This window comes from Sphaeramia orbicularis, chromosome 11, assembly GCF_902148855.1.
Source record: "Sphaeramia orbicularis chromosome 11, fSphaOr1.1, whole genome shotgun sequence".
NCBI lineage: Eukaryota > Metazoa > Chordata > Actinopteri > Kurtiformes > Apogonidae > Sphaeramia > Sphaeramia orbicularis.
Genome location: NC_043967.1, coordinates 35,817,797 through 35,845,779, shown reverse-complemented (window position 1 = coordinate 35,845,779; position 27,983 = coordinate 35,817,797). Strand labels below are relative to the sequence as shown.

The 27,983-nt window shown below is 36.4% G+C and overlaps 1 protein-coding gene across 1 annotated transcript; it reads left to right on the top strand.

Moving 5' to 3' along the window:
• The first annotated feature begins 1,091 nt into the window (after window positions 1–1,091).
• Window positions 1,092–22,959, top strand: LOC115428477 (nuclear inhibitor of protein phosphatase 1-like). The gene is made up of 7 exons (XM_030147536.1): window positions 1,092–1,142; window positions 14,099–14,159; window positions 16,678–16,831; window positions 19,408–19,625; window positions 20,044–20,200; window positions 21,437–21,501; window positions 22,388–22,959. The coding sequence occupies exons 1-7, from the start codon at window positions 1,093–1,095 to the stop codon at window positions 22,724–22,726; spliced, it is 1,044 nt and encodes a 347-aa protein (XP_030003396.1). The 5' UTR covers window position 1,092; the 3' UTR covers window positions 22,727–22,959.
• Window positions 22,960–27,983: the final 5,024 nt, after the last annotated feature.

The window sequence follows — 27,983 nt, the reverse complement described above, 5'->3', positions numbered from 1 at the left end:
TTTTCCTCTATTTAATTTAACAATTATGTAAATGTTCATAAAACCTCAAAGTAATTTCAAAGGTTATCAGATCAAAACAGAGAAAGCAGGAGAAAAATTTCCTTAAAAATACATAATTAACTGAACATAAAAACTGTTGTGTCTATTTGTCAAACTACATGGGTTTTATTGGTGAATCAGTGTTGCTGAAGATGACAGTGTTTCCATGTTCATTATGGAGCCTCTGAACTTCCAAATGAGTTAAATCTAATGATGCTGAAAAAGTGACGAAATGAATTTTACCTAAATTATTGAAATGTATTGACAGGATTCAAAGTTATTAAACATTTTAAATCAGTTGATGCTTTTGCTCACCTGCTGCTAAGAAAGGCATCAGTACCTTGATGGGTTGATTTTATGTTGTTGTTTATGATCAGATAAAACTTTATTCATCCCGTAAGACATCATCTTGCCAGAGGTGCATAGCAAACACAACTCATTTTATTCATCTATTCATTTATTTATTTATCAGGGACAATTCAGTGAAACATAATGGGCATATAGTTTGGAGCTTCCATCCCTGGTTGGGCTTTTCAACAGGGAAATACATTTACAGTACAAACAACGATAAAATAAAAACAGTATAAACAATAGTATAAACAAATGAGATAAAAGTCTCTTCACATCTACCACACACTCCCACACTTTCACACAGTCAGAGAAAAAAAAAGTACAAAATGCCAAAGTGCTGAAACAGGTTTTATATATATAACAAAATAAATAACAAGCTAAAATAACAATATAACAAGTTAAAAAATGGGTAGCAACACAACAAAAGTGTAAAATGCTCTTTTTAAGACTTTTAAGCTTTATCACTAGCTTGAAAACATTTGTTTTAAAATATAAGTTACATTACCAAATAAAATACTTTATATACTTTTTGCTTAGTTACATTTGGAAGTAAATCTCACTTTAACCCATATTTCAGGATATAGAATCAAAACGCGCACAATTAATACCTTTCCATGAAGAACTACAGCCCCCATAGCCCATGTGTGTCAGTGTGAAGGCCTCAGTTTCCCAGCATGCAATGTGTGAAACAAGTGGGCGAAGATGGCAGCAAAAGCAAACAGCAGCACACCTACTTTTGACTGTCCGACGTGGTAAGAATTGTTTTAACATAAATATGCATTTAATGTGTCAAAATATCAGCAGTTGTATCTAGTATTTAATCAAAACGGTGCTAGTTTAGTGACAGGAAGTAAATATAACCCCGTGTAAAAGTATGTTAGCAAGTTAACTCATCCTGTGGCAGACGGGTGGTCAAAACCTGCCTCAGAAATGTCACAATTTACGGTTTATTTAAGTATTACTAAACCAATAAAGGATAATTATTACAGCTAAAAACGTTTTTTAGGTCTATAAGATGTGGTTTTCAATTCGGCTTATGTTTTATGTATTGAAATAGTACTATTAACCGTAAAGGTACAGTTTTATAAGTTATTAACACGCCCTCGCTGTGTAAACCAGGCTGGTGATAGATTATAAATCATGTCAAGTATTAGAGCAGTTGAATAAACATGTTTGTGGTTTCATGTTATCAGGTTAACCAGATCAGTCACAGATGTGCTCAAATACACCACAAAGTACAATTGCAGAGTACAAATAGGCCTACAGCTTTAGAAATACTTATCCACATGTGATTTTCTGTAGAAATTCATATTAGTGGAATCAGATATATTTGATTTATAGGTTGTAACTGAAGCTGATCTTAGTTGCCCATATTAAAATTATAATTTTTTTCTTTATTATATTAGTAAAGCATGCATTTTATCACATGCCTATTGGCAATGTCTTTGTCTCTGCAAGTTGTATTTGTGACTAACATTGATTTGTGACTAATTTGTCAGAATCCAGTAATAATTTCTAAAACTATACTTAGTGATTAGAAAAAAAAAAGTATTTAAATAAAATGTGAAATGTTTCATTTGATAAGTGTATTTAAGTTACTTGAATTTACTTGAAATTCATGTAGTTTGTATTTTGAAATAAGAAGAAATACATTCTAAACCAATGTTTCACAACTAGTCTCACATTTGGATAGAAGATAGAAGTCCACCGATATGGGTTTTTCTAAGGCCGATGCTGATTTTTAGCTTACCAGCCAACAGGACGTAAGCTATTGTCGTCATGCGGCGTTTGTCGTCATCTGTTGTCATCTGTCATCCGTTACAAAAATTTCAATCGTCTTCTTCTCCAAAACTACAATTCCGACTGACTTCAAACTTGGTATACAGCTTCTTTATGATGATGTCAACACAAGGGATTCAAATTATTTTGATCCGGATCTGATTCTGGATTTGGTGCAACTTTGAAAAATGATCCCATTATAAGAGATAGGAAGTGGATTGAATCAGTAAGTATCAATGACATCAAGTTGGAATTTGAATTTTTTACAGATCTGATTGGAATATGACCAAAACATGGGTTATTTCTGTAATATAATAAATACACAGAACTGGGTGATAATAAATGGCATCTGGATACATTTCCCAAAGTTTTTAATTTGGCCGGTAAGCTACAGGGCCATTGGTCCTATTTTTAAAAATCTGGTCAGTCAATGGCTGATATGTACAGCCGATTTTTGAGGTCGATATTTAAGGACAATTTTTTTTTAAGCACATTGACTGTACAATACAATTGAAACATGCAGATAATTAAGATTTTAATGCAGCAATATAAGCTACATAGTACTCTGAACATTTACTGAACTTTAAGTGCTGCCCGCACAGGTGCCTGATCAAATATCTTATAACACGTTTACTGCTGATCAAATATTGGCTTTCAAAAAGAAATTAGGGCTGATTGCTGATATTGAAAAAAATCAATGTATCTGCCCCAATATATCAGCTGGCCGATATATCAGTCATTTGGACATCTGTTGGTGATCAGTAAATTGCTGCCCACAATAATATAGAATATAGGAATAATATGAGAGTTAATACAGAACTCAGACTGAGAATGTTTAGTTTCATAAAAAGGCTACTAAACACAAATACAATGTTAGTGTGACCTTTTTTAATCAAAGAAATACATCTGCATATGTGCTTTCAGGAGATATTGCTCTTGATTAATAATAAGTTGAGTTAACATTCCAACTGCAGAACTTAGAGTAACACTGCAACTAAAATAGCACTAAATAAGTCAGGCCAACAAAACAGTTTTCACCAATATATGTTAGTTGAGACTGTTTTGCTTCTAAATGACATTCAGTTTTGACATGTCACACACTGGGGTTTCAGTTCTGTTTGTATGCATATATTTAAGACACTCAGGTAAAACATCCTCCTACAAATGTCACCTTTCAGTCAAATGTTTGATTTCCCATGACAGCATCCAGTCTCCTTCTTGACTCTTACAAATGTCAGTCAAAATGAAAGCCCGACTCTCAGAGAAAGACAATGAAAATAAAGATTTTTGTTTTGTTATATGATTCAAGAGCCATTAACAATAAGTCTGTGACCCACTTTTGGGACACACACCACCATTGGAGAAAGCTGGTCCTTAACACACTGAAGCACTTTTATGGCCTTGATACACACAGGATGGAATTAGCTGGACTATAATAATGTGTACGGTTAATTGACTGTAATGATCATTTACGCTGACTACGCTCATCATTGCTCACAAGCAGTGACTAGAATATGACACACTGGATGAAATGTTGACTGAATTTATCATTAACCACATTAAACAATTTGTGTTTATGGCAAATAAAAAGAACACATTAGAAAGCAAGGATGTACTGCTATAGAGATGATCTAAAGATGCTCTAAGCATAAGTGGAGAGATGTAAATGCCCATTATTGCACACACTATTTCTTTCTAGTTCTTAATGATAATGAAATGCTGTATTAAATAATACATTCTAAACAATAAAATACAAAAATGCAAGCTCTTAAAGTGTTTAAAAACACATGAACTTTCTCATAAAATAATTGAATCAATATTTGAAATTAATTTTTAGTGATCAGCTAAAATTTGCTTAGAGGTCTTATTTCTGTCTTTGTGCATAAGAAATCAATCTAAGTGAATCCCCAAAGGAACTTTGTGTTGGTAAATGCAAGTTATGCAAATTGACAGGATTTCAGTTCTGTTGCAACATGTTGATGGTCATATGAACTATGTTTTCAGCTCAAAAATGGCCAATTTCATCGCAATTAATGCTTTATTTTCATGTCACAAATGCCCAAGTTATATTTGAACTCAGTTTACCCAAAAAAACAAAATTCTATTCTTTTAGATTCCCCAATTTTTCTGACAAGACTCTATCCTACATATCACATGCTTTATTTTTACAGGTTGCAATATGGAGTATGGTGCTGATCCATCCTGCTTACTTTTGAAATCAACAGTTTTCTAATAATAAGCATTTTTATGGAGAAATAACAATTCTATATTGTTATTTCATCTTTAGTATGATGATAAACTATACAATAAATAATTCTGATCCTAGTTTTTGCACAGGGATCATTTGTGGAAACGGTGACATGGCTGCCGAGCATCAGTATGATGGGATCTGGAACAACCATGTCACATCCGTCCACTGACACATTTTGTGTTTTTGTGTCAGCTGTTATTGTTTTAGATCCACAATACTAACATTTATGAATAAGAGGAGAATTAGCAATAGTAAGTCTATAAGTTTATTACTAATAAAGTACTGGTACTGACCAGAGCATCATGGGTAATGTCACGTCCCTCCACCAGCAAAAGTTTTCACATACACGTGCTATTCCAAATCCAATATTTCTGAAAATATAGCTTCCACTGTCAAATAATATCAGTAGTCTGTGCACAAATGTATTAGCATTATTTCAACACAGTTTTATGCATTTCTTACAACTTTTTTTTTTTTTTTGACAAAAATGGACACTCGTTTGACCCCCTAAGTAAATTTTAGCTGTGAAATACTGGCCATTCCTGCCCAGTTATGGACAAATTATTTAAAAAATAATAACTCTACATTGTTCAAGAAGTATTTTACCTCCAAAAGAAAACTATTCTACTGACAGGGAGTGCTGTTTTATGCTCTATCTGCAGACTGGCCTTGAATGTGTTACTGGTGAGGTCAAGTGCAGTTTATGTGTGTTTTGAGTGTGAATAACTGTTTTAATATTTTGTCGAGTTGTTGTTCATCACCCACATGAATATCCAAAGACAGCAACAGACTGTAAAAAATATTGTCTAAAAATGATCTGTGCCTATAAGCCATCAGATCCTAAAACTGTGCAGTGTAGTGACTTTTGTGGGTGTGCTTTTGTAAAAGACATTGACGTAGGGAAGTAGGTGTTGGCTGACATTTAGACGTGCTAAGACCTGCTCAGTAATGATCCCAGTGAAGCTTATTGGCAGCTGTGGATCATCCCACACCAGATGATGGTTTACAACCACAGGTCAACACAATAGTGCACATATGTTACTGATTGGTCCACAGGGGATTGCATCACATAGAACATACTGGCTGCTGCTTGTTTCTCCCCTGAAATCATCGACTATTAACTGAAACTACTGCAGATTTATATTAAGTCACACTGTGGTTAGCACGGACACATTATGTTGGTGTGGCTGCTTTATAACCGGGTGGGAACACTTATTTCCATACGAGTTCTCTGTGTGTTTAGGGTTTAATAATTATGAAAGAAACAAACTTACATACAGTATGAGTGTAGCAAGTCAGAATGAACATGTCTGGACAGAAAACAGCTGTGGTTAAAGAGAGGAAAAGGAGCTGTAACCGACAGGAATGAACACGGAAAAGATTTTAAAGCTGCAGGAGACGGAAATCTGGGAAAAAAAATGCCTGAATGAAAAAACAATCTGATGCCCTCTCTGATTGGTCCAAATCTGAAAACTTAATACAAAGATGATATGATGTTTTATGCAGTTATGGGAGAGTCAAAACATATATAGCACAGGTGTTAAACAAGCGGCCCGGGGGCCAAATCCGGCCCACCACAGGGTCCAGTCCGGCCCTTGGGATGAATTTGTGAAATGCAAAAATTACACTGAAGATATTAACAATCATTTTAGTTCAGGTTTCACATTTAGACCAATTCAGTCTCAAGCGGGTCGGATCAGTAAAATACTATCATAATAACATATAAATAATGACAACTCCAAATTTCTCTCTTTGTAAATGTAAATATTTTCATGTATTTACACTAAAATAAAGTATAATTTCACAAAAAAAATGTGAATAACCTGAACAAATATGAACAACCTGAAATGTTTTAAGAGAAGCACATAACATTTTAATAATATTCTGCCTGATACTAAATGTTTTGTGTATTTGTAGACCCGCTGTGATCTGTAAGTTATAATGAACACGTGAAAATGATAAACTGAAGCATAATATTGTTAAATTACACTTATTTTTTGATTTTATTCATGTTATTCACATTGTTTGAAAGGACAGTTTGTAGATATAAACATTTTCATTGTTTAATTTTACTTACTCTAAAACATAGAGAAAATTTTGGAGTTGACATTATTTATATATTATTATGTTATTATTTTACTGGTTCGGCCCACTTCAGATCAAATTTAGACGAATGAGACCCTTGAACTAAAATGAGTTTGACACCCCTGATATATAGGAATCCTATCAATATTAATACAAGTTCAATTTCATTACAAATCACAGCTAATACACTACCTTTTACTACTGATAGGGATTAAATGACCAATATTGTAGTTGCAGAATATTAAATTAATCACTTTTTTGATAATTGATTAAAAACAAGTCTACATTCGCTCATTTCAAGTTCTTGTATTCTGTTTATTTATTTTTCCAACTCCTCTCTAACCAAAATAAGACATTTCCAGGTAACATCTTGGGCTTTAGGAAGCACCTTTTCACCATTTCCATTTTATAGATCAAACAAATAACCAATTAACTGCAAAAATTGATGCAAACTGCAGGCATCAATATAGTGACAAGTTCAATTTCACTACAAACCACAGTTGCTAGAATACCTTTTTACTAGTGATAGTGGTTAAATGACCAATATAGTAGTTGCAGAATATTAAATTAATAAATTTTTTGATAATTGATTAAAAACAAGTCTACATTTGCTCATTTCAAGTTCTTATATTCAGTTTATTTATTTTTCCAACTCCTTTCTAGCCAAAATAAGACATTTCCAGGTAATATCTTGGGCTTTAGGAAACACTTTTTCACCATTTCCATTTAATAGATCAAACAAATAACTGATGTACTGAGAAAATTGATGCAAACTGCAAGTGTCAATATAGTGACAAATTCAATTTCACTACAAATCACAGTTGCTAGAATACCTTTTTACTAGTGATAGTGGCTAAATGACCAATATAGTAGTTGCAGAATATTAAATTAATAAATTTTTTGATAATTGATTAAAAACAAGTCTACATTCGCTCATTTCAAGTTCTTAAATTTAATCTATTTATTTTTCCACTTCCTCTCTAACCAAAATAAGACATTTCCAGGTAACATCTTGGGCTTTAGGAAACACTTTTTCACCATTTCCATTTTATAGATCAAACAAATAACCAATTAACTGCAAAAATCGATGCAAACTGCAGGCATCAGTATAGTGACAAGTTCAATTTCACTACAAATCACAGTTACTACGCTACCTTTTACTAGTGATAGTGATTAAATGACCAATATAGTTGGCACTGGCTATTAAATTAATCACTTTTTTGATAATTGATTAAAAACAAGTCTACATTCGCTCATTTCAAGTTCTTATATTCAATTTATTTATTTTTCCACTTCCTCTCTAACCAAAATAAGACATTTCCAGGTAACATCTTGGGCTTTAGGAAACATTTTTTCACCATTTCCATTTTATAGATCAAACAAATAACCGACTGAGAAAATTGATGCAAATTGCAGGCGTCAATATAGTGACAAGTTCAATTTCACTACAAATCACAGTTGATACACTACCTTTTACTAGTGATAGTGATTAAATGACCAATATAGTAGTTACTGACTATTAATACATTTTTTGATAATTGATTAAAAACAAGTCTACATTTGCTCATTTCAAGTTCTTATATTCAATTTATTTATTTTTCCACTTCCTCTCTAACCAAAATAAGACATTTCCAGGTAACATCTTGGGCTTTAGGAAACATTTTTTCACCATTTCCATTTTATAGATCAAACAAATAACTGATGTACTGAGAAAATTGATGCAAACTGCAGGCGTCAATATAGTGACAAGTTCAATTTCACTACAAATCACAGTTAATACTCTACCTTTTACTAGTGATAGTGATTAAATGACCAGTATTGTAATTGCTGAATATTAAATTAATACATTTTTTGATTATTGATTAAAAACAAGTCTACATTCGCTCATTTCAAGTTCTTATATTCAATTTATTTATTTTTCAACTCCTCTCTAACCAAAATAAGACATTTCCAGGTAATATGTTGGGCTTTAGGAAACACTTTTTCACCATTTCCATTTTATAGATCAAACAAATAACTGATTTACTGAGAAAATTGATGCAAACTGCGGGTGTCGAAATCAGGTGGACATAACGTCAGAATCAAAAGGCACACCTTTGCTCTACAGCTCTCTTCTCGCTAAATACACAGTCTGACCAAAAAAAAATCCTCGCCTGGATTAAACTAGGCAAAAAGGTAAGAGCCTTCCATTGGATAATTAATCTAGTGATTAATGTGTTTCAGATGGAAATAAGTTATGTAACCCTAATTGATGCAGAGAGTAGCTTCCAAGACCGGATTTAGACTTAGTGAAGCCCTAAGCTATATAAAGCCCTGAGGCCCCACCCCTTTTAAATTACACCAGCTGGTCTCAGAAAGCTCTAAAATGTATAAGCCTTTTAATTATATGAAAGTGTTAAAATATATTGCCTTTTGATTTTTGTTAATAATATTCAATAGTAAAGATCGTGTTGTAAAATCACTAAAATTCTGTTAGAGTATCCTCCAAGTTATAACTTAAAACATTATCTTTCTTGAGTTCTCAAAAGCAAAATTGATTGCATTGATTATGTCATCACAGATATGCTACTCAACTTATCGTTTTCTGTGCACATGATACTGAGCATAACCTAGTTGCTTTCTATTCATTTTTTATTGTCTTTAGCAGGGGTGTAAGAAAATATCGGTATCGCAATATATCGTGATATTTCACTTCACGGTACTGTATCAATATTAAAAAGTACTGTATTGATATTTTTAGGTATTTATTCAAATGCAGACATGGTGGAGGTTCATTTTAGTTTTAGTGTTTCCACCTCTTTGATTTCTATATTCACCTGGGTTTTTTGTTCTGTCATTTGTATACTATAAAAGTACTATTGTCATATTGCAGGTCATAAATGTAGTTTTTTGAAATTGATAATGCTGTTTTGTTAAATAATGGATAATTCAAGCATCTTAAAAGCACTTTTTGGTGTCTGAAAGAGGCAAATGTTTTTGGTTTTTATTGGGAATGCACAAAAATAATGTTCTGATGTTGGGATGATTCAGGGACTGAACACTATGTATTCTTTTCGCAATAGAATACGAACATTTAAGCAGGATCTGAAACTATAACGTCTGTAAAACATTATTTATTTATGTGTTTTTTTGTACTGGTAAAGCCGCGTGTTAAAACTTTATTTATCCAAATGCTGCACTATTAGTTTTTCCAGAAAATAATCTTTTTTTTTTTCCATTGTTTTATTGCAGTTTTTTTTTTTTTCCCATTCAACAAAACAGTGTCTTCCAAAGACTAGACACAAAACAAAATGTAACATACACTACAGCTCTTACATAAGAAATAAAACACAAAAACATAGCTTGATACAGTAGGTGGTAGGTCAGACGTACAATGTACGGGAGTCATATTTAGAAATATAATTGAAGTTCACAACAGACCTTTTAAAAGGGTAGATGAACGGTCTGGTCCAATATAGTCCAAAAATGGGTGCCATACTCTGTAGAACTGATCTGCACTGTTATGTATGATGTTGGTCAAATATTCTAGGGGGATCAGTTCCAAAATTATTTTACGCCAACCACAGATAGGAGTCTTGTCACTGACCCACTGCAAGAGAATATTTTTCCTTGCTGCAAATGTTAGAACATTATACAGTCTTTTACCAACTGTTGTTTTCACATATTTACTTGGAAGACCCAGGATCAAGGACATGGGGTCCATTTCTATATCAGTATGAAAAATTGTCTCCATTTCACATACAATTTCAGCCCAGTATTTTTGCAGTTTACGACAAGACCAGTAACAATGAGTTAAGGTTCCCACATCAGTTTTACACTTGAGACACAAAGGGGAAAGAGAGCGGTTGAAGAGATGTCTGCGGTGAGGGGATATATGTAATCTATGTAAAATTTTAAGTTATATTGCTCTTGTCTGAGTGCAGATCGAAATCTTTTTTGCCAAAGACCAAATGGTATCCCATGTTCCTTCATCTATGTTCACAGACAGCTCCTTCTCCCACACACTTCTGACCGCCTGCATATCAGTAATACTTAAACCATTGAGTACACAGTAAAATGAGAAAATAATCTTTAAAAAAAAAAAATGAAAGAAAAAAATATTGCCATATGAACAGTATCATGATATATCGTATTGTGATCGTAGTATTGTGATTTGTATTGTATCGCCAGATTCTTGCCAATACACAGCCCTAGTCTTTAGCTGTGAAAACGATCTTCCTCCTGAACAATTTGTTGCCATCAGACATAGAAATAGTTGTAATATTGCTTCCACATAAGGGAAAACTAAATGAATCTTGTCTTGAAAGATAATTTGATACAGATCTTTGTATTGAATTTGTTCTTTCCAGGATAATTCTGCTTGACATAATCATGGAAGTGCCTCAGTTCACCCAGGAGGTTAAACACAATTATATAGCTACACTATAATTCCATGAATTATCTATAGGTGACTTACACAAGGAACACTGATACTAAAGATTACACATCACCTATAATTCAGTTATCTAGTCAAAGCAATTATAGATGAGGAGGTCTCTGCAGATTATGAGGCCTTGAGCTGTAGCGTATTTAGCTTGTACCTTAAATCCAGCACTGGTAGCTTCTCATTTCTTAAACGATTGTCTTGATGGAGAGCATAAAGACCATGCGAGGAGTCATGGAGCTCATTGGGTTTGTGAAGGAGTCGTTCAAAAAAGTGAGAAATGAATGAAACTATGGATTGACATAAATATAGTGACGTTTATCTTGGCATTGCATAAGCATTGAGTGGCATAAACAATTCCACAGTGAATGCACCCTGCAATAAAAGCTAACAGCGATCTGGTGAAGTGTTGTATTTGAGATGTTTAATGGCCGGGCAGTAAAAATAAGATGATATAAAATAAGATAAGTCTTTATTGTCATACTTTGTACAATAGTACTACAATGGAATTTGAAAACTGCCTCATGTTGGTGCAGAAAAGCCCAGCATGTAATAATCACAATAAAAATAGAGAATAAAATTTCCAATGCGTGCAGAAAGAAAACATTTTCATTCGAGCAGTGTAAAGACAGATGAACTTGACATTGTGTCATGCTGCAAAGTGAACTTTTTTAAGCTTCTATACCAGTGTTTTTAACCATGGGGTCAACTGGAATTTAATTAGGGTCGCCTGAAATTTCTAGTAATTGATTTAAAAAAAAAAAAAATACTAATAATAAATATTTGTAATGATTCAATATATTTTTCATTGTAATTAAAACACCACACATTTTTCCTAATAAAAATCAAGTTAAAATAAAATGCAGGATATAATATTATATAATATCTTGACTGACCCGCTCATGTGACCACATGCGTTACTACGCTCCAACCTGCCCGGACACGGTCGCAGTCAGAAAACCAGACCAAACAGAGAATGGAAAGATTTCTTCACCTGCCTGACCCCACAAAGACATCTGAGAGAAACTGAGAAGCAGACACCAAATAGGTGCATTATATACATTATATAGCCTAAATGTCGTCTAAAATTAATGTTTATTTGCAACATAGTATAGCAAACTATTACATGATCAAAACAAAATTAATTTTAGCAAAAAAAACTGTCTGGGGTCACCAGAAATTTGTGACGTTAAAATGGAGTCATTAGCCAAAAAAGGTTGGGGACCACTGTTCTATGCTGAACCAGCAGTAGCATGACCTGCAGGTCACTTCAGATGAGATCTGAGCAGTGATTGGTAATTACATCTGTCACTATTTAACCTCCCTACTAGGGATGTAACCTTCTGTGACGCTGCGCTCCAATTGGTTGTCGTTTTGTGACGCTGCACTCCCATTGGCTGACGTTCTGTGACGCTGTGCTCCCATTGGCTGACGTTCTGTGACGCTGCGCTCTCATTGGCTCATGTTCTGTGACGCTGCGCTCCCATTGGCTGACGTTCTGTGACACTGCACTCCCATTGACTGACGTTCTGTGACACTGTGCTCCCATTGGCTTACGTCCTGTGACGCTGCGCTCTCATTGGCTGACATCCTGTGACACTGCACTCCCATTGGCTGCTGTTCTGTGATGCTGCGCTCTCATTGGCTGACATTCTGTGACGCTGCGCTCCCATTGGCTGACGTTCTATGACGCTGCGCTCCCATTGGCTGACGTTCTGGGACGCTGCGCTCTAATTGGGTGCTTTTCTGTGACGCTGCGCTTTGATTGGCTGACGTTTTGTGACGCTGCGCTCTCATTGGCTGACGTTCTGTGACGCTGCGCTCCCATTGGCTGATGTTCTGTGATGCTGCGCTCCCATTGGCTGACGTTCTGTGAGGCTGCGCTCCCATTGGCTGACATTCTATGACGCTGCGGTCCCATTGGCTGACGTCCTGTGACGCTGCGCTCTAATTGGGTGCTTTTCTGTGATGCTGCGCTCTTATTGGCTGACATTTTGTGATGCTGCGCTCTCAATGGCTGATGTTCTGTGATGCTGCACTCTGATTGGCTGATGTTTTGTGGCGCTGCGCTCCCATTGGCTGACGTTTTGTGACGCTGAGCTCTCATTGGCTGACGTTCTGTGATGCTGTGCTCCCATTGGTTGCCGTTTTGTGACGCTGCGCTCCCATTGGCTGACGTTCTATGAGGCTGCGCTCCCATTGGCTGACGTTTTGTGACACTGCGCTCTCATTGGCTAACATTCTGTGATGCTGCGCTCTCATTGGCTGGCGTTCTGTGACGCTGCGCTCTGATTGGCTGACGTTCTGTGATGCTGCGCTCCCATTGGCTGCCGTTTTGTGACGCTGCGCTGTCATTGGCTGACGTTCTGTAATGCTGCCCTGTCATTGGCTGACGTTTTGTGATGCTGCACTGTCATTTGCTGATGGTCTGTGATGGTGCTCTCTCATCAGCTGATGGTCTGGGTAACTGTCTCTCTCTCCGTCTCTTTTTCTCTGTCTCTCTCTATATATAAGGCGACATCTTTAATGCACATTTGTATTTTTGATGTTTACATGTTAATATTCGAATGTTTCTGCCAACAGAAAGTACATTGTGCCTATAATTTTTTATTTGTATTTTTCAAAATACAACCTCATTAAATTTATTTCAGTGTGTAAGTACTTTTCGAACATTTTGAGCACAATTTCAACAATATCATGATAATATTGATAACCGTGATAATTTTGGTCGCAATAATCGTGATATGAAATTTTCATATAGTTACATCTCTACTCCCTACCTGTCTGGAAACACATGTGATTACCAAAAATCAACATCAACATTTTCTACATCTTGAAAATACAGGAAAGGAGTACGTGGATAAGTCTGGCATCCTCCCAGACCAATTGATTAACAATATGTGGAAAAGTAGTTATTGTAATTTTTACAGCATTTTCTTCCCCAGTGATGCTAAAAATCAATGAAAATAATTCTTAGTTGCAACCTTGTTCAAATTCCTCCAATGACTTGAGTCTGATCATGGATGTAAACTGACACATGGTTGTAATTCCAGTTTCATTAATGTTTTTATCCATCATCCATTTGCCCATATTATGAGTTACTTTCCGATGTCTTTCTGCTGAGCTGAATCAATTTGTGCTGTGCGTTCTCTGTGTTCTCTGTGCATCAGGGCAGGGAAGCCTCCCGCTGGACTTCACCTGGATGTGGTGAAAGGAGACAAGCTGGTGGAGGTGAGATCAATTATCCGCTGCTCATCAGTATCCGCTGTGAATGCATAGACCTGGGTCCTGACCCGAGCTGCTCCACCTCCCACAGACACCAGACGTAATCATACCCAGAGTTCAACCTGATAAACATAATGCAAACCAGACCAATGGCATAATTCACAGTAGTTGTAAAATAATAAGATAAGATCAGATATTCCTTTATTGATCCCACAATGAGGAAATTCACAGTGTTGTCAGCAGCAAAATATACACATACACATACACATACATGTAAAAAAAAAAAAAGTCATATAAATTTGAGTAAAAAAGTGTTTAAAAGGAGAGTGCAAATATGGTTTGTTATGAATGTAGTGCAATGGTTATAAATATAAAAAATATATAAGTAAATATGGATTTGAATATATGAATGAAGACCAATCTGCTGAAAATGCTCATAACGACACACATCCGGTTTTACATACCAGTTAATCCTTTAAAACAGGGCTGTCAAACTCATATTAGTTCAGGGGCCACATTCAGCCAGTTTGATCTTGAGTGGGCCGGACCAGTAAATAATAACCTACATCACTCCCATTCTTAAATCTCTCCACTGGCTCCCTGTTCTATATCGTCTTCATTTCAAAATTCTTGTGCTAACTTTCCGGGCCCTACATGGCCAGGCCCCTGCATACATTGCTTCCCTGATCCAGCCCTACAGCTCGACTCGTAGCTTGAGGTCTTCAGAACAACACCTGCTGATGGTTCCACGGACCTGTTTTAGCACACGCGGTGACAGGTCTTTTAAAGCTGTGGCACCACGTCTATGGAATGACCTGCCTCTACACCTACGGTCCATGGACTCTGTAGAGAGCTTTAAGAAACACCTCAAAACCCTCCTGTTCAAAAAGGCTTTTTAGTCTCCCACCTGACCCAGGACCACCACAAACTGATTACACTCTATGTATTCATCATAACGTACTCCATGTGTCATCCCCCCCCCCCAGTCTCTCTATATCTCTATCGCTCTCTCTTTTCTCCTCCTTTACTCTCTCTCTTTAACCCCAACTGGTCAAGGCAGACAGCCATCCTTCAGGAGTCTGGGTCTGCTCGAGGTTTCTGCTGTTAAAGGGAAGTTTTTCCTCGCCACTGTCACCAATCACAAGTGTTTGCTCCTGAAGGATTCTGTTGGGTCTCTGTAAACTTAATTTGATTCTGATTTGAATTGATAAAGCACTTTGTGACTCTGTCTGTGAAAAGTGCTCTATAAATAAAATTTACTTTACTATTTACTTTACTATAAATAATGACAACTCCAAACTTTTCTATGTTTTAGTGCAAAAAAAATAACATTAAATTGTGAAAATGTGTACTTTTACAAACTACCCAAACTATAGACAAGAATAACCTGAAAAAAAGGCTTTTTTTTTTTTTTTTTTTAGAAAAATATGTGCAATTTTAACAATTTTATGCCTCATTGTGTCATTTATGCATCTACAGAGGCACAAAACATTTAGTAAAAGGGAGAATATTTTTAAATTGCACTTAATTTTCTTAAGAAATTTTAGTGTTTCAGGTTATTGGCATCTTTTTTGTTTGGGTAGTTTGTATAAGTAAATATTTTCATGATTTAATGTTTGTCTGTTTTTTTTTTTCACTAAAATAAACAGAAATATTTAACATAATATTTATAGGCGTAATGTAATATTTTTATGTATATTTTTTCACATTAACCCTTTCATCCATTAATTGTGAGAACCTTAGTCAAGATTTTTTTCTTCAGTGTTTTTATTCCTCCTTAGGCATGAAAAAAACAATGCGATTAAGTTTTTTTTTTTTCTGTGGAGTTACAAAACATCCATGCATTTAATTTTTGAAGTAAAGAAACGTGTTTAAAACCCAATATCAGAGAGGGATATGAAAACAATGAAATAAAAACATGTTTAATGCTGCTAATCTGATGTCTTCTCACATTTTAACATATTCAATGCTATTAATTCCTCACTTCATCGAGATAATGTGCAAAAAAAACCTTCTTGTCTAACAAATAACGATTGATTTTCACTCAAACATGTTAGCGCAGATCAGGTTTATCAAGAACAGCAAAGTTATAGTAATGGTAAGAATGTCAGGATATGAGATAATACGTAAGCGTCCACTGTGTTGGCTGATATGGAACTAAAACAACTAAACCCATTAATATGCAAGAGAACAGCTGGAGAATAACTGTCCACTGGAGTGACTTATGCATGAAAGGGTTAAACCAAGAAGGATATTTGGAGTCATAGGTTATTTTCCTGTTTTACTTGAGATCACATTAGTCAGTATGTGGCCCCTGAACTCAAACAAGTTCGACATAATTGGTTGTTCATATCTTCAGTGTAATTTTTTTGTGCTTTACAAATTCATCCCGTGGGCCAGATTGAACCCTTTAGCGGGCCGATTTTGGCCCACGGGCCACATGTTTGACGCCCCTGCTTTAAAAGAAAACCTTGAACTCTGTCTGTTGATGCTGAGGAGGCTCACATGTGTTGCTCTCTTGCAGAAACTGATCATCGATGAAAAGAAATACTACCTGTTTGGGAGAAATCCAGATGTGTGTGACTTCACCGTAGACCACCAGTCCTGCTCCCGGATTCACTCCGCCCTGGTTTACCACAAACGCCTGAGGAGGGTCTTCATCATAGACCTGAACAGCAGTGAGCGCAGGCTTTAAGATTCTTCACATCATATGGTCATTATTAATATCTGAACATTTTCACTCTACATTTTCATCCTTTTCAAATAAACATTACTGTTATTAATTCACAACATCAAGTTAATACTGATGGCATTAAGATATAATTAATAATACTGATATGAAGAAACCAGTTTACAACAGGACTGTTCTCTTACCACCATTATATCACCATTAGCATATCTTAATTGTCAATCAGCACCCTTTGGCAAATTACATGAACTGATTGACACACTTAAGCTGTGGTTTTTTACAATTTGCAACATATCAGTTGTGTTATATGGTGGAATTCACAAGCGCTTTACATTTTATACACAAATGGTGCCATCTAACGCCACTATTCCACTGACAGTATCCACTCCTGTTGACTTGGTCTGCCTTTTGTGTCTGCAGAACAGTGTGGTTTCAAGTGATCTAAAGTGATGCCAAACATGATGTAAAATCCTAAGATCACAAACTGGTTGATCCAGATTTTTTTAGTGCATCAGTGTGTTCGTGTGTCATGTTGTGAAATGGGACGCCAAGCCAAACTAATGGAAATGTTGGAATGCATTTTCAATTTCAGTCACAGTGTTTTTTTTCTATTGTTTTCCATGTGTTTCTCAGGTACACTGAAGAGATAATTAGAGGTATTATATAGGTTTCGAAGACTTTTACTAACAAATAAATCACATTAATGTAAAGTACTCATTTGTATCATTCCCCAGTCCTCTGACCATGACTATATGCTTTATAAAGTGATAAACCAACCATACATTTGGAGTCTCAACAACCATAGTGTTGCCTGGAAAAAAAGATAAACTCCATTGTATGATAAAATTTCAGTTTTCTCCTTTGCTATTTTTGTGTCTATGTTTACTACTGTTCTATACCTGCAGTGGAAATGCAATATTCTGGTGCCAAATCCCAGTCAAGTTAAGAAAAATGGAGGTGAGTTGAGCTGATACCATCAGTGGAGAAGTGTAATTACACCTCCTAGGTGTAAAGTCCTCATGAAATAGCAGTTGGCATGGGACATAATTTTTGAAAGGTGGCATGATTTGGTGGATGAGGAGGAGTGAATTTGTTTTGTGTTACATTAACAATAGAGCCTATCACTGAATTTTCACAACAGGAAGTGAAAGTGTAATTTTCTGTATCAGTTATGTGGTTTGGACTTGACACCAGTGTAGTTGGGTTGAAGTTTGCATCTCTGTGGTGCAACCAAGCATGGGCACAGCTTTAGGGTTAAACTAACCATTTATTCATTCATTTCCAAACTACTTAGTCCTTGAGATGGTCACAGGGTCTCAGGTAGCCACGAGCGAAGGTGGTCTACACCCTGGACATGTTACCAGTTCATCACAGGATTGACCATTCACTCATTCCCACCTATGGGTTTTTTGGATTGACCAGTTCACCTAGGGGTGTCAAACTCACTTTGGTTCAGGGGCCATATTTATTCCAATTTGATCTCAAGCGGGCCAGACCAGTAAAATAATGACTTAATAACCTATAATTAATGACAAATCCAAGTTTGTGTTTTTGTTTTAGTACAAAAAACCCCCAATTAAATTATGAAAATATTTACATTTTACAAAAAAGTTGTGAATAACCTGAAAAAATAGAAATTTCATTTGACAAATTAGTGCAATTTTAACAATATTATGCCTCGACTTATTATTTATACATGTACATTACACACAGTGTTACATAAACATTTGGTAACAGGCAGAATATTGTTAAAATTTTGGAGTTTGGAAATAAAATGTGAACAATTTCTACAATATTCCATCTCTTATTATTAACACAACTACAGATCACAGTGGATCCATAAATGCACAAAACATTTAGTAACAGGCAGAATATTGTTCAAATTGCACATTTCGGGTTGTTCAGCTTTGTTTTTATTTATATATTTATTTGCATTTTATTGTGAAGGAATAGTTTTGAAAATGTAAATATTTGCACAGATTAAAGTTACTTTTTTCACTTACATTTTTTCCACATAATTTTTTCAAAAGACAATTTGTAGTTGTCATTATTTATGGGCTATTGTGTTGTTGTTTTTACTGTAGATCACATTGGTCTGTATGTGGAACCTGAACCAAAATGATTCTGACAACCTTGACTGTTCAGGTTAATTTTTGCACTTTCATCCCTCGGGCCGGAATGGACCCTTTGGCGGGCTAGATTTGGCCCCTGGGCCGCATGTTTGACACCTGAGAGTTAACCTATTAATGTGCATTTTTTTGGACGGTAGGAGGAAGCCAGAGTACCTGAAGAGAAAACTTAGATAATTGATGCAACTGACCACTGAGATTTATCAAAACAGAGAGATAAAAAGTGCAGTAACCACTTGATCTTAATACCCCAATTAGCATAAAGGCCGTCTTACTGTCTACTGACATCTATGTTTCTAATGATACTATGATACTTTTACTGTTTGTACATCCACCTTATGCACTTTTTGAACTGATGAGTGTCTTGTTTTATCAGTTAAGCTTCCTTGACTATCTAACCTTGTACAAAACTATAGGAACTGATATTTTCTCACAGCACATGGGACTTTCCTTGGTCGAATACGCCTGGAACCACACAAGCCCCAGCAGGTTCCATTAGACTCCACCATGTCGTTCGGAGCATCCACGCGGGTCTACATTCTTAGGGAAAAACCTCAGTCCCAAGGCTGCGCCGTACCAGGGGAGATGAAGACAGGGAAGGATGAAGAGCTGAAAGGCCTGCTGGGATTGCCTGAAGCAGAGATGGAGTTAGACGTGCGTGGAATAAGTCTTTGTTTGCCACTGTCGGTTCTCAGCAGGGTTTCTTAAAAAAGTCTGGATTGAGAAGGGGGAATCACTGTTTTCTTTTTTCTCCTGAACTCCTGAACGTGAGCAGTGCCAAACTGTAGAAACATTTGCAAAAGGAAAATAGAGCATTTCTTGGGATCTGACAAAGTCTAAGATTGACAGCTGTAGAGGCATTAATAATTCACAACTTGGACTGGTTTTGATTTTATTCAAATACAAGTTTTTACTTGAAAACAAAACTCTAAAGCTGTCCTTCATAAAATGTTCCATGAATCCAAATGTGCTGCCAGACTTTTAGAAGATCCTTGGCTGAAGTATTTTCCAACTCCTGTGAAATATTGTGGAACTGGATTGTGTGACTCCCTTTCTCTCAATTTGGCCACAGAATCTGACTGAATTCAACACCGCCCACAACAAGCGCCTCTCTACCCTCACCATCGAGGAAGGTGACCTGGACATCCATAGACCCAAGAGGAGGAGGAGGAGAAGGAGGAGGAGCTCCCGTGTGTCCTTCAGTGATGAAGAGGAAGTCATCAATCCAGGTAGAGCATCACTGCAAACCAGTAAGATCCAATTGGAAGTGATGCAACCAGAAATGGGTCAACCTCTGTAGACTTCACGTTGACATTGGCAACTTTACAGCAGAAATAAACATTGTTACACCCTGTTATATGAACTATTTCTTTTCTTTAACTAACTGTACAGATATTTTTATTTTTGGGGTGGCCATGGCTCAGATGGTAGAGTGGGTCGTCCAATAACCGAAGGGTTGGCGGTTTGAATCCCGCTCTGTCCATGTGTTGTTGTGTCCTTGGGCAAGACACTTAACCCTCCTTGCCTCCAGTGCTGCTGCTCACACTGGTGTGTGAATGTGTGTGAATGTTCGGTGTTGGTCAGAGGCGCAGATTGGCAGCCACACTTCCGTCAGTCTGCCCCAGGTCAGCTGTGGATACAAATGTAGTTTACCACCACCAGAGGGAGAATGTAAGAGTGAATGAATAATGGATCCTGTGTACGCGCTTTGAGTGTGCATTCATAGAAAAGCGCTATATAAATCTAATCCATTATTATTATTTCACCTTTGGATTAAGGTTATGTATTTAGAAGGTGTGTATGCTGGGTGGGCTTTGATTGACAGCTCACTCACCTGCAGCTTCTATGTTTTAAATAAAATATACAACTCTACTGTAGTTGTGTTTAAGAAGTTACACAAACAAAACTGTCACAGGATTCTGTCATGAAGTTTAGTGAGACATGACAATAACCTACCTGTTAGTGTACCTGCTAGCTTAGTTTGATGTCCTATTATATGGTCTTTCAGCAAGCCATTTAATTTCAACCAACTAGCTCTAATTACTGTTTTACATTTGGCATTACTGTTATCAGATGCAATTATATATGGCATGTTAACATTTTTCAGGAAGTTGAATTACTTGGTGGCATGGAGGAGGTGTCTGGGGAGAGGGAAGTCTGGGCGTCCCTGCTTAGATTGTTACTCCCGCAACCCGGCCCCGGATGAAGCGGCAGTTAATGAATGGATGGATGAATGGATTTATCCTGATGGTGTTAGTCATTGTTTTCGCTAAGCTAGCTTTAGGTTTGGACTCTTCTGATTCTAAAAAACAACATGGTGACGCTAAATGATGCAGCAGCCTATGAAGTATCTTTGTCCACGTCTTTATACAGTGTGTGGTTATTGCTTTTCACTGTCACTCATAAAGGGTGTAACAGATGCTCACTGCAGTATTCTTTTTTTTTTCTTTTTTCTGTCTTCACAGAGGATGTTGACCCCTTCGTCGGACGCTTCAGGAATCTGATTCAGGCTGCAGTTGTTCCAGTAAAGGTAAATATGAGGCTACAACTGAATTTACATGACACGAGGGAAGCTTTTAAAGTCATACCAATGGAGTTTACACTCTCATGAAATATAAATCTAAAGCAGATTTATGCCTAATCTAAGGGTTTTCTCACACACAGAAAAGACTGAAGTCAATTTGTGTTTTGAGTATGACAAAGTATGGACACTTTATGTTAATTCACGGAAACCTTTATAAAACATTTACGTATCTACCCCAAAATGTAATGGGCTCCTCCTTGGTCCATGCTTAAAATTCATGTAAATTGGTTCAGTAGCTTTAGTGTAATTGTGTAAACAAGAAATAAAGGGATTAACTGTGTCTTTGTGTGTCTCAAAATAATGATGAAATAAAGAGCAAGTTACAAAGGTTCAATTGGATCTACATTGTGACTATTAGAAATGTAAAAACGTAATTCCATCTGAATTTTGCACTAAAGCCTTAGTCTTAAATGCACAGAGTAATTTTTAATTAACAAGTGACAAGTGTTGTATCGTTCACCTTTAATGTTGAGTGAGTACGTTTGAGTAGCATTTAGAGCAGAATGTGAGGCTGCAGAATTTTTTCCAGTGGTTTAAGTATGTTTAAAAAATATATAATTTCATTTTTTTTACTTGTAGTAAAATTCTCCTACTGCTATACATTTATCTGTATGTCTGAGGCAATTCATTCACAATGTTACAAATATGTATTGAATGACTCTTAAGTGCTGATCTAAACTGCAGTAAGTGTCATTCAGTCAGTTTTCTTGACAGTTGCTGCTTTTTACAGACCATTTCACATCATCTGATCTTTTTCTATATTGTCTATAATTGAAAGGTCACATCTGTTAATGCTGAATTGCATTGAGTAGTGCTGGTTGTGTCTCAACAGAAGCATGACATCACCAGCTCACTGGGTCTGGATGCTGCTGTATGGAGGAGGCCAAGCCCGTCTGTCAGTGGAAGTCTGTATGGAGACCTTCCTCTGACTGGACCTGGGGGTTCAACTCCCCCTACTCCACCGCAGGCAGCAGCATCCATCACCGGACCTCTACCTCTGAAGCTCCCCAAGGTGAATGTGAGCCCGACCTCAACACAGACCCCTGTCACCCTGAACCGTGGACCTGCACCAGGATCCTGCACCGTGGAGCCTCTTGATGAACCACACAAAAAAAAGTATGCCAAAGAGGCCTGGCCAGAGAAGAAACCCACCTTCTCACTGCTCATATAGAAAACCCTCAGGTGATGCACACAGTGTGAATCCAGTCCACTTAAGCCACGTTCACACTGTCAGCCTTAGCTCTCAGTCCTGATTTACTCCCAAAGCTGATTCTTCTTTTTTTCAGCTGTTCATGCTTGTTTCAGTATTACTTCAATGTAGGTGTCCTCCATACCAGAACACATTTTACCTCCTCATGTTTTCAGTGTTAGCCTGCCATGAATATACACATCAGAGTCATATTGTAAAAAGAAATCAGTTTTTGGCTACTTTAGCTTGCAGTCTGAATGTAGACTTGAGCTACGTTTAGGCTGCAGGCAAATGTGGCCCAAATACGATTTTTTTTCTCATATGTGACCTGTATCTGATCTGTTAAAGATAGTTTGAACAGCACTAATCAGATTTTTTTCAAATCCGATCCAGGCCACTTTCATATGTGATCCTAAATCCGATATGTATCTGATATTTCGCAATGCGACTTCAGTCTGAACGGCCAGCCAGCTTGCATTTATCTGACCTTTTTGTCATTGAAATGCGACAAACATCACAATTCTATGTCTCAGGAGGAGGAGCAGCGGTAAAAACATATTTACTTCTGTAAACACAGTGTGTGCCTGCGTGGTCACGTATTACGTCAGGACCTCTTTGCTCTTTTACGCATGCGGGTCACTTCAGGGTCACATTCTGTTCAAATTTAAAACAGAAGTTGCATTTAATGTGTAATATGAACGAGCACACAAAAAAATCGGATTTCATCAAAAAAAAAAAAAAAAACGAATTGTGCATTAAGACCTGCTGTCTGAACGTAGCCTTACTGTCTGTTTTATTTGACTGGACACTCAGTGAATTGCTGTTCATGAGTTTTATCCTACTGAATTCTATAATGTTCTGTAGCTGGTCATCATTACTACATTTTTAATTAATTTTTCACATCAATGATTTTGTCATCACCTTCATATTTTATTTTGTATTTAGAAAAGGCTAATAGTAATCTCACTAATATGCCATTTTACTAGTGAAATATTGCATTCTTGTCATTCCCTCCTGAATTTCATACCTTTTCAGTCTTTATTGGACTATAATAAAAACACTTCTGACATTAGCAATAGCAGCTAATGCTAACTAGTTAGTGAGTAGTTGATTAGATAGGTAGCTGCTGTAAAAGACTACAGCACAATGACTTACTGTACTCCAAAACCGGATAGCCAAAACCTATAATCTTTATACATAAAATGTTTTTACTGTGTTGTTTGTTGCCGCTTTTGTACAGAGCTAATCTTCTATTAAAACAAAGAAAACATGTTTTTCAAGTGACCTGCGATTAACTAACAAAAGCTGTTTTGCAAGTAGAAAAAGAAGTGCCTAAACAATAAGTGCACCTCATCATAAATACAAAAAAATTTAACCTGTCCTCCAAAACATAAAAAATACAACATGCAAAAAATCCTTAAAAGACAAAAATCGGTTTGTGCTAACAGTTTTCTTACAAGTGTTTGGATTAATTTGTCCTCCGCAATAGTAGGTGGTGGTGCTATGAGTCATATCTGTGTAAAAGCAGTAGTTTTACGTTGAGTTTCACTAAAATCAGCTCTGCCAAATGATGCGCCAATATTGAAATTTATCAACAGACCTTATTAGGATCAAATGATCATAGCGTTATTATGCTCTGGCTGATTTAATTTAATAATGTGAATTTCATGCATGTAACGTAAAAACACATAAAATGAGGATCCAAGTCTCTGCAAGATCAAATTTGCTGAATGATGCACCTGAATGGGAAGCAAATGGACTGAGTGATATTTGGAGTTGGAGCTGTGATAGAAAATCAGATTAGTTTGATAGGAAGTCAAACACTGGACTAAATTGGTGTTCCAAATTTTATCATGAGGCGCCTCTTTTCCGCTCTCATGAATGAGGGTATAGTGACTCCTGTCCACTAGGTGGCAGTAGAGCACCTTTAAACTGGTTTGGCAACTGCCAATAAACACTAAAAAATGTCAAGAAGCTGCTGTAGTGAACTAACTCCAACACTGGCCATCTGCAATTAAGTGTGTAGATAGATGTGGCTGTGTGAGATTAAAGCAGCCATGACTTTTCTCCTACAGTGTTTACATGTTTGTTTGATCTGTTTTTTGTTTTTTGTTTTTTTTTTTGGCTCAACCATTCCATCAGGTTCACATTCAAATCAGTGCCATATTGATGCAGTTTTAGTTCTCCATGAGACTGACCCTTCTTCTCAGTTGCCAAGTTGTAGCTCCTCGGGTCTTCGCCTTGACTCCTCATCCCCCGTACCAAAGATGTGAGTGGGGGACTGGAGGTGAAGACCCGAGCCCAAGGAGAGAAGAGCCAAAGTAACAGGCGTTTAACAACATGAGACAACCTTGGCTCACAGCTGTCATTTTAAATATACATCCGTTAAATATGACGTGTGGAACATTTGCATCTTCCGTCTGGTGTTTACTGCAAATCTACCACTGTTTATGATTAGCCTTTAACTCAATTCACAACATGGCATAGTGTGTCAGCAGGCGATGCAGGAATGTCGTACATTTCTAATCAACACACGCAAGTTTCTTTGTAGATTTAATCATTATTAGAAATAACTAATCGGCTAAAATTTACTTAGGGGGTCAAATGAGTGGCCATTTTTGTCAAAAAAAAAGTTGTAAGAAATGCATAGAACTGTGTTGAAATAATGCTAATACATTTGTGCACAGACTACTGATATTTGACAGTGGAAGCTCTATTTTCAGAAATATTAGGTTTGGAATAGCACGTGTATGTGAAAACTTTTGCTGGTGGACGGACGTGACATTACCCATGATGCTCTGGTCAGTACCAGTACTTTATTAGTAATAAACTTATAGACTTACTATTGCTAATTCTCCTCTTATTCATAAATGTTAGTATTGTGGATCTAAAACAATAACAGCTGACACAAAAACACAAAATGTGGCAGTGGACGGATGTGACATGGTTGTTACAGATCCCATCATACTGATGCTCGGCAGCCATGTCACCGTTTACACTAATGATCCCTGTGCAAAAACTAGGATCAGAATTATTTATTGTATAGTTTATCATCATACTAAAGAGTAAATAACAATATAGAATTGTTATTTCTTTATAAAAATGCTTATTATTAGAAAACTGTTGATTTAAAAAGTGACGTGTGACATTCTTAATGTATGTATTGGCGTAACATAAGCAGGATGGATCAGCACCATACTCCATATTGAACCTGTAAAAATAAAACGTGATATGTAGGATAGAATCTGGTAAGAAAAACTGGGGAATCTAAAAGAATAGAATATTTGTTTTTCAGGTCAATTCAGTTCAAATATAACTTGGCCATTTGTGACATGAAAATATAGCATTAATTGTGATGAAATTGGACATTTTTGAGCTGAAAACATAGTTCATATGACCATCAACATGTTGCAACAGAACTGAAATCCTGTCAATTTGCATAACTTGCATTTACCAACACAAAGTTCCTTTGGGGATTCACTTATATTGATTTCTTATGCACAAAGACAGAAATAAGACCTCTAAGTAAATTTTAGCCGTAATACACCTCCCAAATGAGAAAAACTTTCATTTTTCGGCTCCTGCTCATGTCTTGGTTTGTACTTTCCACAAGCATGTCTCATTATAAAGATGATGACCAGAGTCACAGCCTCCCCTGTCCTAAATCCACGGTCCTCTATGTGCATTTTAGGGAAAGTAGACATCCTTCAAGAGCCAAGACTGTGCCAAGACTTTTTTTATGTCATAGTCAAGCATTGAGGAGTTGAGGTGAAAATAAGAAACTGGGAAGAGCCTTAAGTCTGTCCTTTTTAAGCACCACTCAAAAAACTCATGAAGTTTTAGTAAACAAACGTGCATCATGTACCTGCTTTTTACTGATACTTAAATTTGATCTTCATGTTACTGGCCTTTGCTCAGCAGTAAACTGCTCACAGCTCTGTTGGTCTGTTTGTAACCAACATTATGTTCATAACAATGTCATATTAGCACTGTGACGCCGCTGGCAAATGTTGCTGTTGTCGTACACTTTTTAGTTTGACACAACCTGGCGTCATGACAAACATCAGTTCAGCCCGTTTGCATAAATTAAACTGGTTTAAGCTTGTTTTATTTCATTACCTTAAACTGAGCCTTCCGCAGCTGTCGAGGGAGTGGGTCGCCTCCACAGAATGCACCATGTGGCACCGCCGTGTCTGCAGTGACTCTGCATAGACTTCGGCTTCTTTATAGCAGTTGACAACCAGCGTTAACCCTCAAAGACCTAAACAGCCACAAGCAACCAAAAACATCTACTGATATAAAATGTTTAATAACTTTTAAACCACTAATCCTATCAATACGTTTCTGTATTTCAGGTGAAATGAACTTTTTCAGCTTTTCAACATCATCAGATATCACCCATTTGGACATTCAGAGGCTTCATGGTGAACATAGAAACACTGTCATTTTTTATAACATTGATTCACTGTTAATATTCATGTAGTTTGACACATGATAGTGGTTGCAAATGTTGGTTTTTATGCTCAGTTACTGACAAAAGTGATAAAAAAAAGTCACTTGTTTCTTTAGTTTTCTCACTTCTGATATAATAACCTTTGAATTTGAACTCTGGTCTGTAAATCAAATATATGAAAACAGTTGACAACCAGTGTTAACACTCTCAGACCTAAACAGCCACTGGCAACCAAAAACATCTACTGATATAAAATGTTTAATAACTTTTAAACCACTAATCCTATCAATACGTTTCAATATTTCAGGTAAAATGAACTTTCTCAGCTTTTCAACATCCTCAGATATGACCCATTTGGACATTCAGAGGCTCCATGGTGAACATAGAAACACTGTAATTTTTTTATAACATTGATTCACTGATAATATTCATGTAGTTTGACAAATGATAGTGGTAGCAAATGCAGGTTTTTATGCTCAGTTACTGAAAACAGTTACTTTTTCTTCAGTTTTCTCAGTTCTGATAGAATAACCCATGAATTTGAACTGTGGTCAGTAAATTAAATATATGAAAACACCTGATTTTTGCTGAAAAATGCAGATAACATATCAAATAGTCGTAAGTAACTTAAAGAAAGGTTAGACGTTGATAAAAATGAGTTCGGAAGTTACCGCAAATGGTTGTAGGTCTTTAAGGGTTGAGGTTACCTACTACATTTGAGTGTGAAACGGGTAATATTACTAAAAAACAAAAAATCCAGAGCAGATACATGCTGGCTCTAACCAT

Bases quoted from the DNA above. Each gene is read 5' to 3' on its own strand.
- LOC115428477 (XM_030147536.1), top strand. From the start codon at position 1,093: ATGGCAGCAAAAGCAAACAGCAGCACACCTACTTTTGACTGTCCGACG. The intron at 16,832-19,407 runs GTGAGCGCAGGC...ATTTTCTCACAG, and splicing joins CATCATAGACCTGAACAGCA to CACATGGGACTTTCCTTGGT. The intron at 19,626-20,043 runs GTGCGTGGAATA...ATTTGGCCACAG, and splicing joins AAGCAGAGATGGAGTTAGAC to AATCTGACTGAATTCAACAC.